Source organism: Raphanus sativus, chromosome 2 (genome assembly GCF_000801105.2).
Source record: "Raphanus sativus cultivar WK10039 chromosome 2, ASM80110v3, whole genome shotgun sequence".
NCBI lineage: Eukaryota > Viridiplantae > Streptophyta > Magnoliopsida > Brassicales > Brassicaceae > Raphanus > Raphanus sativus.
This window is the reverse complement of record NC_079512.1, coordinates 8,820,465-8,836,966: the sequence shown is the minus strand read 5'-3', so window position 1 is coordinate 8,836,966 and position 16,502 is coordinate 8,820,465. Positions and strand designations below refer to the sequence as shown.

The window sequence follows — 16,502 nt, the reverse complement described above, 5'->3', positions numbered from 1 at the left end:
CCGAATATTCGAACACCCACCCCTAGGTAACTTTATTTTGCGATTCGATGGATGGTATGGGTTTGGAAAATGTAAGTTGATCTATTAATGATATATTGAGTTTTGGAAACAAAATTAGTTTGATTTCTTGTTAGGAATATTCTTTTATTTACTTGTTTTATTTAAATTTTATTAAAATTGCCAATGAAATTCATTTGTAATTATCTCTAAAATTAAGGGCAAAATCTCAGCAGATTTTGTTTTAATCAAACGACTCAGTATCAAGTGATTCTCATCTCTTTCCATGAACACAAATTCAGTTAAAAGGGGAAATTCCAAAATTTAGCCAGAATATGAGAATCACCGAATAATAATAATACATAATTTGACAAAAGCAAAGAACATCGCTGGAGGCTTGTGCATGCAAGGCTGCAATTTTTTACTTTAAAGAAAGACTGCAAGTTTTGAAAATGAATTGAATTATAACCAGATAAATTATAAAAAAATGAATAGTCAATGGGAGATGATAAAGATAACTACAACCACCACACTATACGATATTTTGATACTTTGCGGCAGTTAGCATTATCTTTAACAGATCTGTGATAATTTACACAACTTTTTGATAAACAATTAAAATCATTTTTAGTTTATTCCACCGTTTAATTTTTAAAATCATCATAACTTTTTTTTCAATCATAAACCAATAACAGTCCCCTTATTATTATTTTTTTTTGGGACAACAAATCTATACTATTATTTGCGAAGTGATTTTTCGCAACGGAACTCTCACGTTAAAAGTTAGAATGGTTAATATCGATTGTACCCTTAATAAATAAAAAATATATATCTTAGCTAAAAAATAAAAACGAATTTAAAACTAATAATATTAAGAATATCCAAAATCTTAAAATATAGATGTTAAATAAAAAGATAATATATATATATATATTGTGTTGTAATCCGAAAAAAACTTTTAACAAAAAGTTCAAAATTAAAAAAAACACATATTAGTCAAGTAAAATTCTTAATTTATATAATCAAACAAAATATTAAGTGATTTTAAGATTTATTTATTAACAATGAATATAATGAATGAAACATTTTTTAAAAAATTATAATACGTAAAAAATTTCAAATACTATTATTTGCGAAGTGATTTTTCGCAACGGAACTCTCACGTTAAAAGTTAGAATGATTAATATCGATTGTACCTAAATAAATATATATATATATATATATTAGCTAAAAAATAAAAACGAATTTAAAACTAATAATACTAAAAATATCCAAAATCTTAAAATATAGATGTTAAATAAAAAGATAATTTATATATATATATATATTGTGTTGTAGTCCGAAAAAAAACTTTTAACAAAAATTTCAAAATTAAAAAAAAAACACATATTAGTCAAGTAAAATTCTTAATTTATATAATCAAACAAAATATTAAGTGATTTTTAAGATTGATTTATTAACAATGAATATAATGAATGAAACATTTTTTAAAATTATAATACGTAAAAAAATTCAAATGAAAAAATAAATTATGATTTATAACTATAATATTTTTCATTAGTAATGCATAAAAATAATAAATAATTATAAAATATATTTTTTTCCTATGAGCGGACGAAACACCTAGAAACCCGTCAGATAGAACAATCAAGAGCTGGCATCAGATAATGGTCTAACCTCATTTATATGTTTGGTTTTATAAAAAGTTAATTTTAGTAACAAATGCATATGTATTAATTAACATGAATAGAGATAATATGATCATGGATATAATAAATAACTATATATAATATGTACTATAATTAAAAATTTATTTTAATAATTTTATGTTTATCTATTAGATTAGATAATTGAACGTAAATTAATATAATACAACTTTTGGCCAAAAATAAATAAAACAGTTCTAATATATATTATGTTGTTATCTGAAATAATATTTTTAATCACAAAGATTAAAAAATTAATTTCAATAATAGTCATGAGAAATTTAATTATAGATACATATATCACCAATTTAAAATTTTGATAGTATAAATATAACTTATCATGATAATTATTGAAATAATAATATATGTATCAACAAATATTTATAAGATAATTAAGCCCGCATGAGCGGGCCAATCATCTAGTATTATTAATACTTAAACTGTAAAAAAGATAAGGGAAAATTGCCAAAACGGAACAAAAATTCAGCATGGTTGTCCCTATAGTATAAAACTATCATTTAGTTGTCCTTTTAGTATAATTTCTTTTATAATCCCAAAACTAACCCTTGATTAATCTAATTAAACACATTAAATTAATAGAATTTTAAAAAATAATAATTAAAACGTTTAAAAAGGGAAAATAAAAAAAAAAACTTTTTTTTAATAAAAATAAATTTTGTAAAACTTAATAAAAATAAAAATAAAATTTACAATTTTTTTTAAATAAAAACCGTTAAATCAACCTAATAAAAAACAGTTAACAAATTTTTATTTTTTATAAAAAGTTTAAAATGTTTGTAAACCTTTTAATTTTATCAAAATTTTTAATGAAAAAAAATTAAATGTATTTTATAAAAGTTTGTTTAAACTTTTTATTAAAAACTTTTTGTAAAGTTTTACTTTATTTTTATAAAATTTACAAATTTTATATAGTTTGTTTAAAGTTTTTATTGAACACATTAAACTAAAAGAATTTAAAAAAAATAATTAAAAACGTTTTAAAAAGGGAAAATAAAATAAAACTTTTAAATTTTTATTTAATAAAAATAAACTTTTAAAAATAAAAATAATTTACAAATTTTTTTAATAAAAACGTTAAATAAACTTATTAAAAACATTTTACAAAGTTTTATTTTATAAAAAGTTTAAAACTTTTTAAATAAAATTGTAATCAAATAAAAAATTTAAAATTTATAAAATAAAAATAAAACTTTACAAAAAAATTAATAAAAACTTTAAACTAACTTTATAAAAAGAAACATTTTACAAAGTTTTATTTTTTATAAAAAGTTTTAAACATTTGTAACCATTTTAATTTTATCAAACTTTTTAATAAAAATATAAATTTTAAAAATGTTTTTAATAAAAATAAAATTTGTAAACTTTATAAAGTAAAAATAAAATTTTACAAAAAAATGCACCTAATTTCAAAACACCACATGTTGTATAGATATGTATCATAGTGAACAAGAGTTTGTGAAAAAAAACAAAAGAAAAACTATGGAAAAACCATAGATTAATGAATAATACAAGGGAAAATCATTTTTTAAAAAAATTTGACAAGCAAAATCGAAAATAACACGTTTTAGGAAGTTAGAATATTTTTAGAAGATTTTTAGAATATTTCCATAACTGAAATTTTCATTAATATTCGCAAAAATCAGTTAATCTTATCCGTAGAAGGCGCATTCTAAAAGTTTAGAACATTGACAAAAATCCAGAACACGCATTCTACTTTTAGTAGACGGAAGAGTACATTTTAGAAAACACATTCCGCGAAATTTAGAATACTTAATAAAAGTAGAAGATGCTTCCGGACGAAAAGTAGATAGCTTTAGGATTAGTAGAATGCACATTCCACTTTTTTAGAAAATTAGTAAATAGTAGAATGTACGTTCTAAAAATAGTAGATGAACATGTTTATTTTAGAAAACGCTTTCTACTATACCATTTTCCGTAGAAGGCACATTCTACCTTTAGTAGAACGTATTTTCAAATTCTTATTTATCAACTTTTTGAAAACAAAAAAAATATCAGCATGTGTATATTGGTGTTTTATTAATTGTTTGTATTTTTAATATTTTTTTTGATTCACAAAAGTATTAATTTCATTAGTTTTCAGAAATACAAAGGATAAAAAGGAGAAAAATTAGACAAAAAATGATTTATACTAAAGGGACAACACCCTTGTTTTTTTTTTTCTATATTAGCAATTTTCCCAAAGGATAATACAAATAGTCAATCAACTAAATAGAAGGGGAACATTTCATCCTCCAAAGTTTTCCTTGAAATTTTGTGTTATGCGACACTCATCAGTATAATCATTTTTTTTTTAAATGAACCTGATTAAAATACTCTTAAATACGTAGTGTGAATTTGGGATCCACCGTTTCCAGTCAAGTTGTACTGAACAAATTGACATTTTTTCGTTTTGTTTCATTCTTATTGACTTGGGTCTGCTAAATAAGGAGAAGTAAAAAAAAAAGAAAACAACAAAAACTCATGTCAGAAAAAAAAAAAACAATAAAACTCGCCTGACCTTACGTCCTAAACCAAAACTCCAAAAAAGAAAAAGAAAAATCAATAAAAAAAAATCGACTTTAACATTAACGTGAGCGCGAGAGGTCCCTGATTCCAGGGGACAGGAAACCAATTATTAAACACGAATCTTCTCCAGCTATCTATCTATCTGATTGGGGATCGAAACTGTGGAACAGGAGATGGATGATCGTATCGACGACCACGATATAGAGGTGGAAGGAGGTCTCCACGCGTATGACAGGAAGATATCTGGGCTTCTAGATGATGGATCTGTCGGATTCCAACAGCCTCTGCTCGCAAGGAACCGAAAGAACACCACTTCCCAGATCGCTATTGTCGGAGCCAATACTTGTCCCATCGAAAGCCTTGACTACGAGTATGTCTTTGTATTCTAGTTTTCATTTCCTGTTTGTTTTGGAAATAGAGATAAACAATGAGATAAGATTGTTGGGGGTTATGTAGCGTTTTGTCATGTTATGTACTTTTTATGCATAGTGTTGCAACTTTTTTCTTTTTAATTCATAGGTCAAAACAACTGAAGCTTTTTTGAGAGACATAATAATCATTTCTATTTGAGATAAAGTGCAAAGCGTTTTTGTGTCTTGTAAAATCTTTTAGATTAAACTCACCTTTTTTGTTTTTTTCTTTTGGTCTCCCCTTAGTGCTGTATTCTATTGTTGTCTTGCCTATTATTTGGTTTATTATGTGGACTTACAAGGTCATATTATTTTTGAGCAGGATCTTTGAGAATGATCTATTCAAGCAGGACTGGAGGTCTAGGAAGAAGATTGAGATACTTCAGTACACCATTCTCAAATGGGCCCTTGCTTTCCTCATCGGTTTAGCCACTGGCCTCGTTGGCTTTTTGAATAACCTTGCTGTTGAGAATATAGCTGGATTCAAACTCTTGCTCACCGGTAACCTCATGCTCAAGGAAAAGTAAAAAGTCTCTCTGCCTTCTGATTTTCTCTAAAAAAAAATTGAATTTTCAGAACTGTAAGAAAACTAACTTTCTTGAAACTTGCAGATACTTTCAGGCCTTCTTTGCGTTCGCTGGTTGTAACTTGATTTTGGCAACTGTTGCTGCTTCTCTCTGTGCTTTCATTGCTCCGGCAGCAGCAGGATCTGGGATACCTGAGGTTAAAGCATATCTCAATGGTATAGATGCTTATTCAATATTAGCTCCGAGCACCCTCTTCGTTAAGGTAAAGATCCCCCAAAACACCATCTGTCCCAAAAGAATATTTTTGTTCAATCCTGAATCAAACATTTTGTGTATTGGCAGATCTTTGGCTCTATATTTGGAGTAGCTGCGGGATTCGTAGTCGGAAAAGAAGGGCCTATGGTGCATACTGGTGCTTGCATTGCTAATTTACTTGGACAAGGTGGTTCTAGAAAGTATAAACTGACTTGGAAGTGGCTCAGGTTCTTCAAAAACGACAGAGACAGAAGAGACCTCATCACTTGCGGAGCTGCTGCTGGTGTGGCTGCTGCTTTCCGTGCTCCCGTCGGCGGAGTTCTTTTCGCCCTCGAAGAAGCTGCTTCTTGGTGGAGGAGTGCCCTTCTTTGGAGAACCTTCTTCACTACCGCGGTTGTAGCAGTAGTGTTACGAAGTCTGATCGAGCTCTGCCGATCTGGTAAATGTGGACTGTTCGGAAAAGGCGGTCTCATCATGTTCGACGTGAACTCGGGTCCAGTGCTTTACAGCACACCGGATTTGCTAGCAGTAGTGTTCCTTGGAGTTGTTGGTGGTGTCCTTGGTAGCCTTTACAACTATCTCGTCGACATAGTCCTCCGCACTTACGCCTTAATAAACGAGTAGGTCATTTTTTTTGTCAGCAATATAAACAGACTCCGTTAACCGAGGCTTCTAACTCTAGTGGTAAAGGGTTCACAGTTGTGAGTTCCGCCACCTGGGTTCGAATCTCGGCCACTGTATAATTCAAAAAAAAAACAGACTCGGTTAAGATTCTGCAAACATAGATGAAGTTTTTGTCTGCTGTCAATTCATTTAGTCTTTTACTTTTGCAGGAGAGGTCCGGGATTTAAAGTGATGCTTGTAATGGCAGTTTCCATTTTAAGCTCATGCTGTGCGTTTGGTCTTCCATGGCTTTCACAGTGTACCCCTTGTCCTATTGGATCAGAGGGAAAGTGCCCAAGCGTAGGTCATTCTGGGATCTACAAGAGTTTCCAGTGTCCTCCAAACCATTACAATGACCTTTCCTCCCTACTTCTCAACACCAACGACGACGCTATCCGCAGTCTTTTCACGTCAAGGTCTGAGAATGAGTTCCAAATCTCCACCCTCGCTATGTTCTTTGTCTTCGTATTCTGCCTTGGCATCATAACGTATGGCATAGCTATACCCTCTGGTCTTTTCATTCCCGTTATTCTCGCTGGAGCTTCGTATGGACGGCTGGTGGGCAGACTTTTGGGACCGGTGTCTCAGCTTGATGTAGGTTTGTTTTCTCTCCTTGGAGCTGCTTCATTCCTTGGAGGCACAATGAGGATGACTGTCTCTCTATGTGTCATTCTCCTCGAGCTTACAAACAATCTCCTTATGCTGCCTCTGGTGATGCTTGTGCTCTTGATCTCTAAAACCGTTGCTGATTGTTTCAACAAAGGTGTCTATGACCAGATTGTGACAATGAAAGGACTGCCTTACATGGAAGACCACGCAGAGCCCTACATGCGCAATTTGGTTGCAAAGGACGTTGTTGCTGGACCTTTGTTATCCTTTTCACGAGTTGAGAAGGTTGGGGTTATATGGCAGGCTTTAAGGATGACAGCTCATAATGGCTTCCCTGTTATTGATGAGCCACCTTTCACCGAAGCTTCTGAGCTATGTGGGATCGCCTTGAGATCTCATCTCCTTGTGCTTCTCCAAGGAAAGAGATTCTCCAAGCAGAAAACGACGTTTGGTTCTCAGATTCTTAGAAGCTGCAAGGCTCGTGACTATGCCAAAGCAGGGTTAGGGAAAGGGCTCAAGATTGAGGATTTGGTTATAAGTGATGAGGAGATGGAGATGTATGTTGATCTCCATCCAATCACTAACACATCTCCTTACACTGTGCTTGAGACTTTGTCTCTAGCTAAAGCAGCTATTCTTTTCCGGCAACTTGGTCTTCGCCACTTGTGTGTGGTGCCCAAAACACCAGGGGTCAGACTACTCTCTCTCTCTCTCTTTCTTTATCTCTAGAGATTTTTTTTTTTGTGTTTCTAACGCATGTCTTTTTTGTATGGCAGAGACCGCCTATTGTTGGGATACTTACAAGGCATGATTTCATGCCGGAACATGTCCTGGGGCTCTACCCTCACATTGATCCTCTGAAGTGAAAATATGGTTAGCCATTTAGCCTTGTTGCCTGCATTGGGTATCCTTTTTTTTTCTTTCTTTCTTTTATCTGATTGAAACTTTGATTTTTATTTACAGGTGATAAGGAATGAAGAGAAAAAAAAGTCCGTAGACTTCCCCATTTTATACTCGTTGTGATGGATATGTGCATATCAACTATAAAATTCCAGATGAGCATTTGATTTGCTCTTATTTGTTTCAATTATTTTGTTGAGAAGAATATTGGGAATATTGTGCAATGAAGTGTGTTGCACAACTATTTTACTGGGTATGATTACTTAGTACTTGGCTTGTACTCTCTTTTTTGCTACGTAAATACTTGATATTTTCAAGTCAAGTAATAAATCAATAAAATATTTTATCAAAAGTACAGAAGAAATATATTGAATCTGAAAGGAAAAAGTAGGGATGTCCAATCTAGATATTGGTTTGGTTTTTTCAATTTTTTTTGGTATTCTGGTTTATAAAAAATAGTTATTATATCAAAATCATATCTACTTTGGTTTGGTTTGGTCTATATACTATTGGCTTTTGTTTTATTTCTGTTTTATACTAAAAATCATAAATACATTTATATTTATAATATTTTTAGGATTTTTATATGATTAGATATCAATTTTACTATGAAGATATTTCAGTTTTTAAATAATTTTTTTTTACTGTTTAAGAAACTAGTAAACACATTAAGTTAATAAAAGTAATAGTTTTATAGAATAAAATAAGAAAAATAGTAATCCATAATACTATTAAATAACTAAATATTAGCACAAATACTTGTTAACAGAAAAGGTAATATTATGTTTTGTTTAATTTGATAAAATAAAAAATAACTTTTGACTTGAAATAAATTATTACATTACTAAAATCAATATTTTATGTATGAATATTATACCAATAAATAAAATTGTGTATGTACTATTATATAATTTACATATAATTATATACTACTACATTTTAATTAATCTGTTTATTCGATTCAATCGGTTTATATATCAAACTATATTTATGTACTATGATTTTTAAAAATAATATTTATTTGGTATATTTGATATTACTAAATTCAAGACATTTTTTCATTTTCTACTTCGGTTTGGTTTTAACTAGTACTGTTCTCTTCCTAACCAATATATTCATAAATATACCACCGCATATAAATGACTTAGTTTATTAATTGACAAAAATTCCCTTTATAAATAAAATTAGGTAACCAGAAAGTGGTGGACTAGTAATGGTTTTAAGGAGCTTTAGCTCTAATATAGATCCAGTTTTGATATTTCGTGTGGCCACCTATACTAGCGTTAAATCGTAAGAATAAGTGAAATATCGTAGGTTTTGTGGGATTAGTTGGTTGACTTCGGTCGTTGAATCCCCATAATTATCAAAAAATAAATAAATAAAACTAGGTGGTGCAGAATAAGTGAACTAAAAAAATTATAACGTTTATTTAATAGATAGTAGAAAGTTAAAAGTCATGGTCGAACGAAGATTGCATGTTAGAGATGTAATTTAGTTTCAAGTCAGAGATGAAAATATCAGAAATATAGTAAAACTAATAGGATTTACGTCAAAAATATCTAAAGGCAAAAAATCTCTACAATTTTCTGTATAATTTTTAATTGGCCATCAGAATTTAAATAAATTAGTAATAACTTTTCTGTATAAACCGAAACTAGAATGAGTTGTGCAGATCACATATATCAATTTCCTATCTTTTGGCTATTACATAAATTACTTATGTGATATATATATATATATTAATAACTATTAGGATTTTGACCACAATAATTGAGTCAATTAATTATATTACACCTCGAGATTAATGGTAAATATTTGGCTAAAAATATATGTATATGATAGATCAAAATTCTCTTTAAAAACTGAACGTTTAGCTCTCTATCAAAAATAAAAGTATATACAAATTTAACTATAAATAAAATAAATTGGTTATCAAAAATAAATTCCATCAAGATCTAGTATATATACTGGACAAGATCAAAATTAAATTCCAATATAATAATTTATGCATATATAATATTCTGGACAAAATCAAAATTAAATTCCAATTTCCATAAGATCAGACTGAAAAAATAATATATCTCCCAGAAATAGAGAATGGACATTCCTATATGGAATTATCTGCATAATTTAATTATTTCAAAAAAAAAAAAGAAATTGGTATTTAGTTGGATTTAAAGAAAAAATAAAACAAAAAAATTTGGGTAAATATTACACAGCTGAATCTGTGTCAGACGTCAAAGGTAGGTCACAAGTGGAACAAGAGAAGTTCCTCGTTTCCTCCGCCTGCCTGCCTGAGAGACCTCATTCCTTCTTTCTTCTTCCTCCACTCGCTCATTCGCTCGATTCAAGAATGCCTCTCAAACATTCATCACCCGACACCATTTCCTCCGACTCCGTCCGCCTCCTTTCCCGCGAAACCCTCCGCATCAGCGCCTCTCTCGCCTCCCCTCCTCCCGACGACGATCATCTTCATCTTCCCCTTCCTCCTCCGCAGGCTCTTCCCGATTCCCATTTCCTTCATTCGACGCTGAGACTGATCTGCTGCGAGGAAATCGACGGACGGAGATGGAAGTACGTCGCCGAGAGCGATGGTTCTGGGAAATTCAAGAGGAGCTCCACTGTTCGTGCTATCAGCTTGCAGTCTCCTCAGAGTCCTTTCGATGTAATAATGATCTGAATTGGGTTTGGTCTTTTTGTCCGTTAGCAAAAAGAAAGTAACAAACTTTATTTATTATTATTACAGGAAGTGGGTTCGTTTCTTAGATCTTACGTTGTGCCTGAAGGCTTTCCAGCAAGTGTTAATGAGTCTTATGTTCCTTACATGACATTTCGAGCTTTGAAGGTAATTAATGAATGAAATGTTTGCTATTTGCAATTGGTATTGTGTGATTGATGGTTTAGAATGATTGGTTGCAGCATTTCTTTGGCGGAGCCATGGGTGTGTTTACCACTCAAACCCTTCTCAATTCAGTTGGAGCCTCACGGAACAGTTCTGCTTCTGCTGCTGTTGCCATTAATTGGATTCTTAAGGATGGTGCTGGGCGTGTTGGGAAAATGCTTTTTGCGCGCCAGGGAAAGAAATTTGATTATGATTTGAAACAGGTATCCACTTGTTCCCAATTAGTTAGATTAGATAGAAGAAGAATCCAACTCTAAACTCGCTTTTTTTCTTTTGAATTTTACAGTTACGGTTTGCTGGTGATCTTTTGATGGAGCTGGGTGCTGCTGTAGAGTTAGCAACTTCTGCTGTTCCACACCTTTTTCTCCCTCTCGCTTGTGCTGCCAATGTTGTTAAGGTATTGTCAAGATTTTCCTTGTAGATGTTTTGTTTTGTTTCTTATACTGTTTTATTACAGAATGTTGCAGCGGTAACATCAACGTCTACTCGTACCCCAATCTATAAAGCCTTTGCTAAAGGAGAGAACATAGGTGACGTCACTGCTAAGGGAGAGTGTGTTGGTAATATTGCAGATCTGGTATGATGATCCTTGTCTTTATTTCTTGGGTGTTTTTGTTATTTGATCTTTTATTTTTTTTTTGAGTTTTGTTTCCATCTGGTATGATGATTATATATCGTATGTGCAGATGGGAACTGGGTTTAGTATATTGATATCCAAAAGAAATCCTTCGTTGGTTACAACCTTTGGTCTTCTATCATGTGGCTATCTCATGAGCTCATACCAAGAGGTGGGTACACTGCAGCTTCAAGTTTTATCAGTTTTTTCCTTTTATTTTTTTTAAAAACGTGGCTATTTCCCTTTCAGGTTAGATCTGTGGTACTACATACACTAAACCGTGCAAGATTTACAGTAGCAGTGGAGTCCTTTATCAAGACGGGTAAGTGATGATGCTATCCTACCAATCAAGATGAGTGTGTGTCAATTTCAAACTTTCTAGGTTAGTCTCTTAGTCAAACTTCACTTGCATCTATATCTCCAGGGCGGGTTCCTTCACTACAGCAAGGTAATATCCAAGAAAAGATATTTACTTTCCCATGGGTGGAGGATCGACCGGTGATGCTTGGTATGTTTTTATGTACCACTCTGATAAAGCTATATTCTTCTGCTAACCTTTACTGAAAAAGGATAATCATACGTACCATCATTTGGCAGGAGCCAGATTTAAGGATGCATTCCAAGACCCCTGTACATATCTGGCAGTAAAGCCTTTTTTCGATGTATGCCTCTTTTTACTGTCTCAAATATATATATAAGAGCTTTGACCTTTTATATCTACTACATATTTCACTCTATTCTCTTTACATATGGCAGAAAGAAAGATACATGGTGACTTACAGCCCCACCAAGGGCAAAGTCTATGCACTGCTCAAGGACAAGGCTAGCTCAGATGACATTCTCAAAGCTGCATTTCATGTGGGGATGATTTTTCCAATTCTTTAAATTTCTAGAAATTTTAAGTAACTAATAAAGCTTAAAAGTTTCTCATTTGGTTGCATGATTGATATAAACAGGCACATGTGCTTCTTCATTTTCTGAACCAATCAAAAGGTGGCACCACCTCAAAATCGGTGGAGCGACTAGATCCTTCTTTTGCTCCAATGGAATATGAGCTGGAGTCTCGAATTGCTGAGTCGTGTGAAATGGTGTCTACCTCATATGGAATCTTCAAAAACAGTGCTGCGGAACAGGTAACTTGATAGAAATCTATTGTTTAGTCTTGAAGTATCATATTGAAGGAGCTCTGAGGAGGTGGTTTTCATTCTTGATCAATGTTCCTAGGGATGGAGAATGTCAGAATCTCTGCTAAATCCAGGCCGGGCTAGGTTATGTCATATAAGCGAGGAAGAGGAGTAAACAAACGCATCGTGAAGCTTGTGTTTGTCTTCGATAATAGTTTCACGACCCACTCTAAATTTTGTTTTGTAAACGGATTTTGGTTGATACGCTTTTGATTAACCATGCTGTAAAAAAAAGATAGAAAATATGTAGCTTCTTGTCGCTGGTGTAATGTAAGAGATGAATTTTCTTTATGTACCACTTTCTCACATCACACATTCTTCATAAACATTGAGAGCCTACACTTGACATAATATATTGGTTTGTAGATTTTGATAACAAGATTGAGTATTGCTTGTCTTAATAATCAAATAAACACAAGATGATTTAAGAAAAATTTGATTTGAAGAGAGTGAGTGTTTTTGAATAATACCTTTTCTTCTCGAGTGTACAAAAGTATGTGTTTGCTTATCTTATCAGGCTTAACTGGACTTTATTATTGTTATGTACGAGGCTCTGCATCCTTCGGTTCTTACACGTACCGTAGGAAGGAGAAGGCAAGAGCCCAAGCTTGACATAATGATAGACTCAAGAATGTGTATTACCGAAAGAAGAGAGGGAAGGAAGTGATAGAAGAGGAGTGTTGAAGAGTTAAGAAGGAAGAGTTGAGAAACTTCTATTTCATTTAGAGTCTTTGCTGTTATGGTTGTTACAGAAGCAGAGTACTATAAATAGAGTCTGTTAGTCGTTCGAGTCCTTTATGCTTTGTATTGTTTGTGATAGACGTCATGAGTCTGTACATTACGATCGCTATGAGATCGTAGACTGAGAGTTAAACTCGTCATGAGAGTGTAGCTCAAAGTCTCACTACAAAGCTATCCATTTCTATCTTTGATATTCAATACGAAGGAGTTGTTTCATACAGAGTGTTCTATACTCTATCATTGGTGCGGCGAAACTTGATCGGAACCACCGCGAAGGAGAACGATGATGGAAACACGTAACGGAGGCGATAGAGAGAAGGTGACGAGCGCTGAGACGTCGAGATCGGTGGATCTACAACAGATTCAAAAAAAGATCGAAGTAGCGAAGATCAACTACGATAAGCTAGCTCGGAACGATCGATCGACGACGATGAAGCTCGATACGATGGCGACGAAAGTAGATTCGGTGGAAAAGAGGATCGCAGAGATAGCGACTGATTCTACTGTACGATTTGTAACTTTGGAGAAGCAGATGACTCATATCACCGATGTTCTGACTCGATTGGAGGAATCAGCTATTTTCAATCAAAGACCGGGAAAAGAGATCGCATCGGCATCACAACCGCCGCATCCTCAGGTACCGATAACGATTCCTGAATCGGAAATATCTCCTAATCAGTTAGGTTATCGGGGAATCAATCATACTCTTGCGAATCGTGATAAGATGCTGCGTAAGATTGAAATGCATGTGTTCTCTGGTCCATTGCCATTCGATTGGATCTCGCGTGTTGAGAGATTTTTCAGGTTCGGTAACTACAACGAAGAGGAGAAGTTACACTTGGTTTCTTTGAGTTTGGAAGGTCCAGTGCTGCAGTGGTTCAATGGAGAAGTGATCAGTGATCCGTTTGTTAGTTGGGAGCAGTTCACTCAGCGTATGCTTGACAGATTCGGAGGCCCCATTGACAATGATCCAGCAGCCAGACTCTTTCGTATACAGCAAGAAGGAGAGATTGATGAGTATGTACACGAGTTTGAGGCATTAAGGAATCTGGTGACAGGAATCGATGAGAAGAACTTAATCAAAGTATTCTTTAATGGTCTCAAGTCGGAAATGAAAGAAGTCATCAGACTGAAGGAACCAGTAAGCTTAACTGACCACAAGCTAGCTGTTTTGAAGATGCAGAGCACAACTTTCTGCAAAGTTGTGAGCTCAGCGAACAGTTCTGAGTCGCAAAGAGGTTATGGTAGACAGTCATCTTCTCCGCTTGACTTACGATCAGGTTATCATCAGATCAGGATGGCTGAAGCAGACATTCACAAGACTGCTTTCAGAACAGTTGAAGGACACTATGAGTTTCTCGTCATGCCCTTCGGTTTAACTAACACACCGGCAAAACATTTCAAGCACTGATGAATCAAGTGTTCAAACCCTTTCTGCGTCAGTTTGTGTTGGTGTTTTTCGACGATATATTGATCTACAGCGGTGACTATGAGACTCATGAAGATCATCTCCGACAAGTACTACAAGTCCTTCGAGAACAGAGCTTGTTTGCTAACCAGAAGAAGTGTACATTTGGAGTGGAGACGGTTGAGTACTTGGGCCACATGATATCAGCTAATGGCGTTGCTACAGATTCTGCAAAGATAGCAGCAATGAATGAGTGGCCAGAACCGAAAACAGTCAAGCAACTTCGAGGATTCCTTGGGCTCACTGGTTACTACAGAAAATTTGTACGAGATTATGGGACAATAGCTCGCGCGTTAACAAATCTACTAAAGAAAGACCAGTTCTTTTGGTCGATGGAAGCACAGTCAGCATTTGATGATTTGAAATATGCTATGGTTCATGCACCAGTGCTAGCTTTACCGGATTTTGAGAAGACATTTGTAGTAGAGTCAGATGCTTCGGGGTTTGGTTTGGGAGCAGTTCTGATGCAGGATAAACGCCCTATAGCATTTTTCAGTCACGCGTTAACACCACGTGAACAACAGAAACCAGCTTACGAAAGGGAGTTGATGGCTATTGTAATGGCTATCCGCAAATGGAAACATTACTTATTAGGCCGCAAGTTTCATGTACATACCGATCAACGCAGTCTAAAGTTTCTGTTAGAGCAAAAGGAGGTGAATCTTGAATACCAAAAATGGTTAACGAAGATCTTGGGGTTCGATTTTGAAATATTTTACAAGCCAGGACCGGAAAATAAAGCAGCTGATGGGTTATCAAGATGTATGTCAGTCCTCTTCCTTACTACTGGCACTGACAGTTCCGCCAGTTCTGCAATGGGAAGATCTGTTTAAGGAATCAGCGAAGATCAGAAATTGCAGGAGACGATCTCGAAGTTGAAATCAGGAGCCTTATAATCAAAAAAGTATCAGCTTGTAGATGGGAAGTTGTGGAATAAACATCGGTTGGTCATACCAAGGACATCACGTTTCATCAGTTTAATTCTACAAGAAGCTCATGATGGTAAAGTGGGAGGTCACTCGGGTGTTTTAAAGACAGTGAAGCGTGTACAAGGGTCTTTCTGTTGGAAGGGGATGTTCAAACAGATACAGCAATATGTAGCTTCGTGTGGGGTGTGTCAAGCTCATAAACATTCGACACTGTCACCTGCAGGATTGCTACAACCATTACCTATCCCAGAGAGAGTGTGGGATGATGTGACAATGGATTTTATTGAAGGACTTCCGACGTCGAATGGATTTAATGTGATTCTGGTTGTGATCGATCGTCTGAGTAAGTTTGCACATTTCGTGGGACTCAAGCATCCGTTTACTGCTCTTGATGTTGCTAAAAAGTTCGTTACAGAGGTGGTCAAACTTCACGGGTTCCCAAAGAGTATTGTATCAGACAGAGACATAATTTTTTTGAGTTCTTTCTGGACAAAAGTTTTTCGTCTCGCAGGTACCACACTGAAGTATAGCACGGCTTTTCACCCTCAAACAGATGGTCAGTCTGAGGTGTTAAACCGTTGTTTGGAGACTTACCTGCGCTGTTTCAGTTCATCTCACCCACGTTCTTGGCACGCATATTTGGCTTGGGCAGAGTTATGGTACAACACCACTTATCATAAGTCTATTCAAACAACTCCGTTCAAAGTGCTGTATGGTAGAGATCCTCCCTCACTCCTGCATTTTGAACCGGGGTCTACTGCAAATTATGAATTGGACTTGGCTTTGAAGGAACGTGATGAGATGTTGGACGAGTTGAAACATAATTTGTTACGTGCTCAAGAGATTATGAAGGAGCAGGCTGATAAATCAAGAAGGGATGTAGAGTTTATGATTGGAGATATGGTTTACTTGAAGCTACAACCTTATAGGCAGAAGACAGTCATTAAACGGTTTTGCCAAAAGCTTGCTGCTAAGTTCTTTGGTCCTTACAGGGTGGTTGAGAGGATTGGTTCAATTGCTTACAAGTTACAGCTTCCTGACACGGCTC

At 34.3% G+C, this 16,502-nt stretch overlaps 2 protein-coding genes across 2 annotated transcripts; both read left to right on the top strand.

Annotated features, from left to right (window-relative positions):
* Nucleotides 1-4,250: 4,250 nt before the first annotated feature.
* Nucleotides 4,251-7,978, top strand: LOC108843189 (chloride channel protein CLC-c). Its single transcript, XM_018616316.2, has 7 exons — nucleotides 4,251-4,620; nucleotides 4,983-5,183; nucleotides 5,272-5,449; nucleotides 5,530-6,062; nucleotides 6,276-7,404; nucleotides 7,491-7,587; nucleotides 7,678-7,978. The coding sequence occupies exons 1-6, from the start codon at nucleotides 4,424-4,426 to the stop codon at nucleotides 7,578-7,580; spliced, it is 2,328 nt and encodes a 775-aa protein (XP_018471818.1). The 5' UTR covers nucleotides 4,251-4,423; the 3' UTR covers nucleotides 7,581-7,587; nucleotides 7,678-7,978.
* A 1,862-nt stretch (nucleotides 7,979-9,840) lies between these two features.
* LOC108819318 (protein root UVB sensitive 6) lies at nucleotides 9,841-12,624 on the top strand. The gene is made up of 12 exons (XM_018592335.2): nucleotides 9,841-10,279; nucleotides 10,361-10,459; nucleotides 10,534-10,719; nucleotides 10,803-10,913; nucleotides 10,974-11,093; nucleotides 11,203-11,304; nucleotides 11,382-11,454; nucleotides 11,557-11,640; nucleotides 11,730-11,794; nucleotides 11,889-11,990; nucleotides 12,089-12,265; nucleotides 12,357-12,624. The coding sequence occupies exons 1-12, from the start codon at nucleotides 9,968-9,970 to the stop codon at nucleotides 12,429-12,431; spliced, it is 1,506 nt and encodes a 501-aa protein (XP_018447837.2). The 5' UTR covers nucleotides 9,841-9,967; the 3' UTR covers nucleotides 12,432-12,624.
* The last annotated feature ends 3,878 nt before the right edge of the window (nucleotides 12,625-16,502 follow it).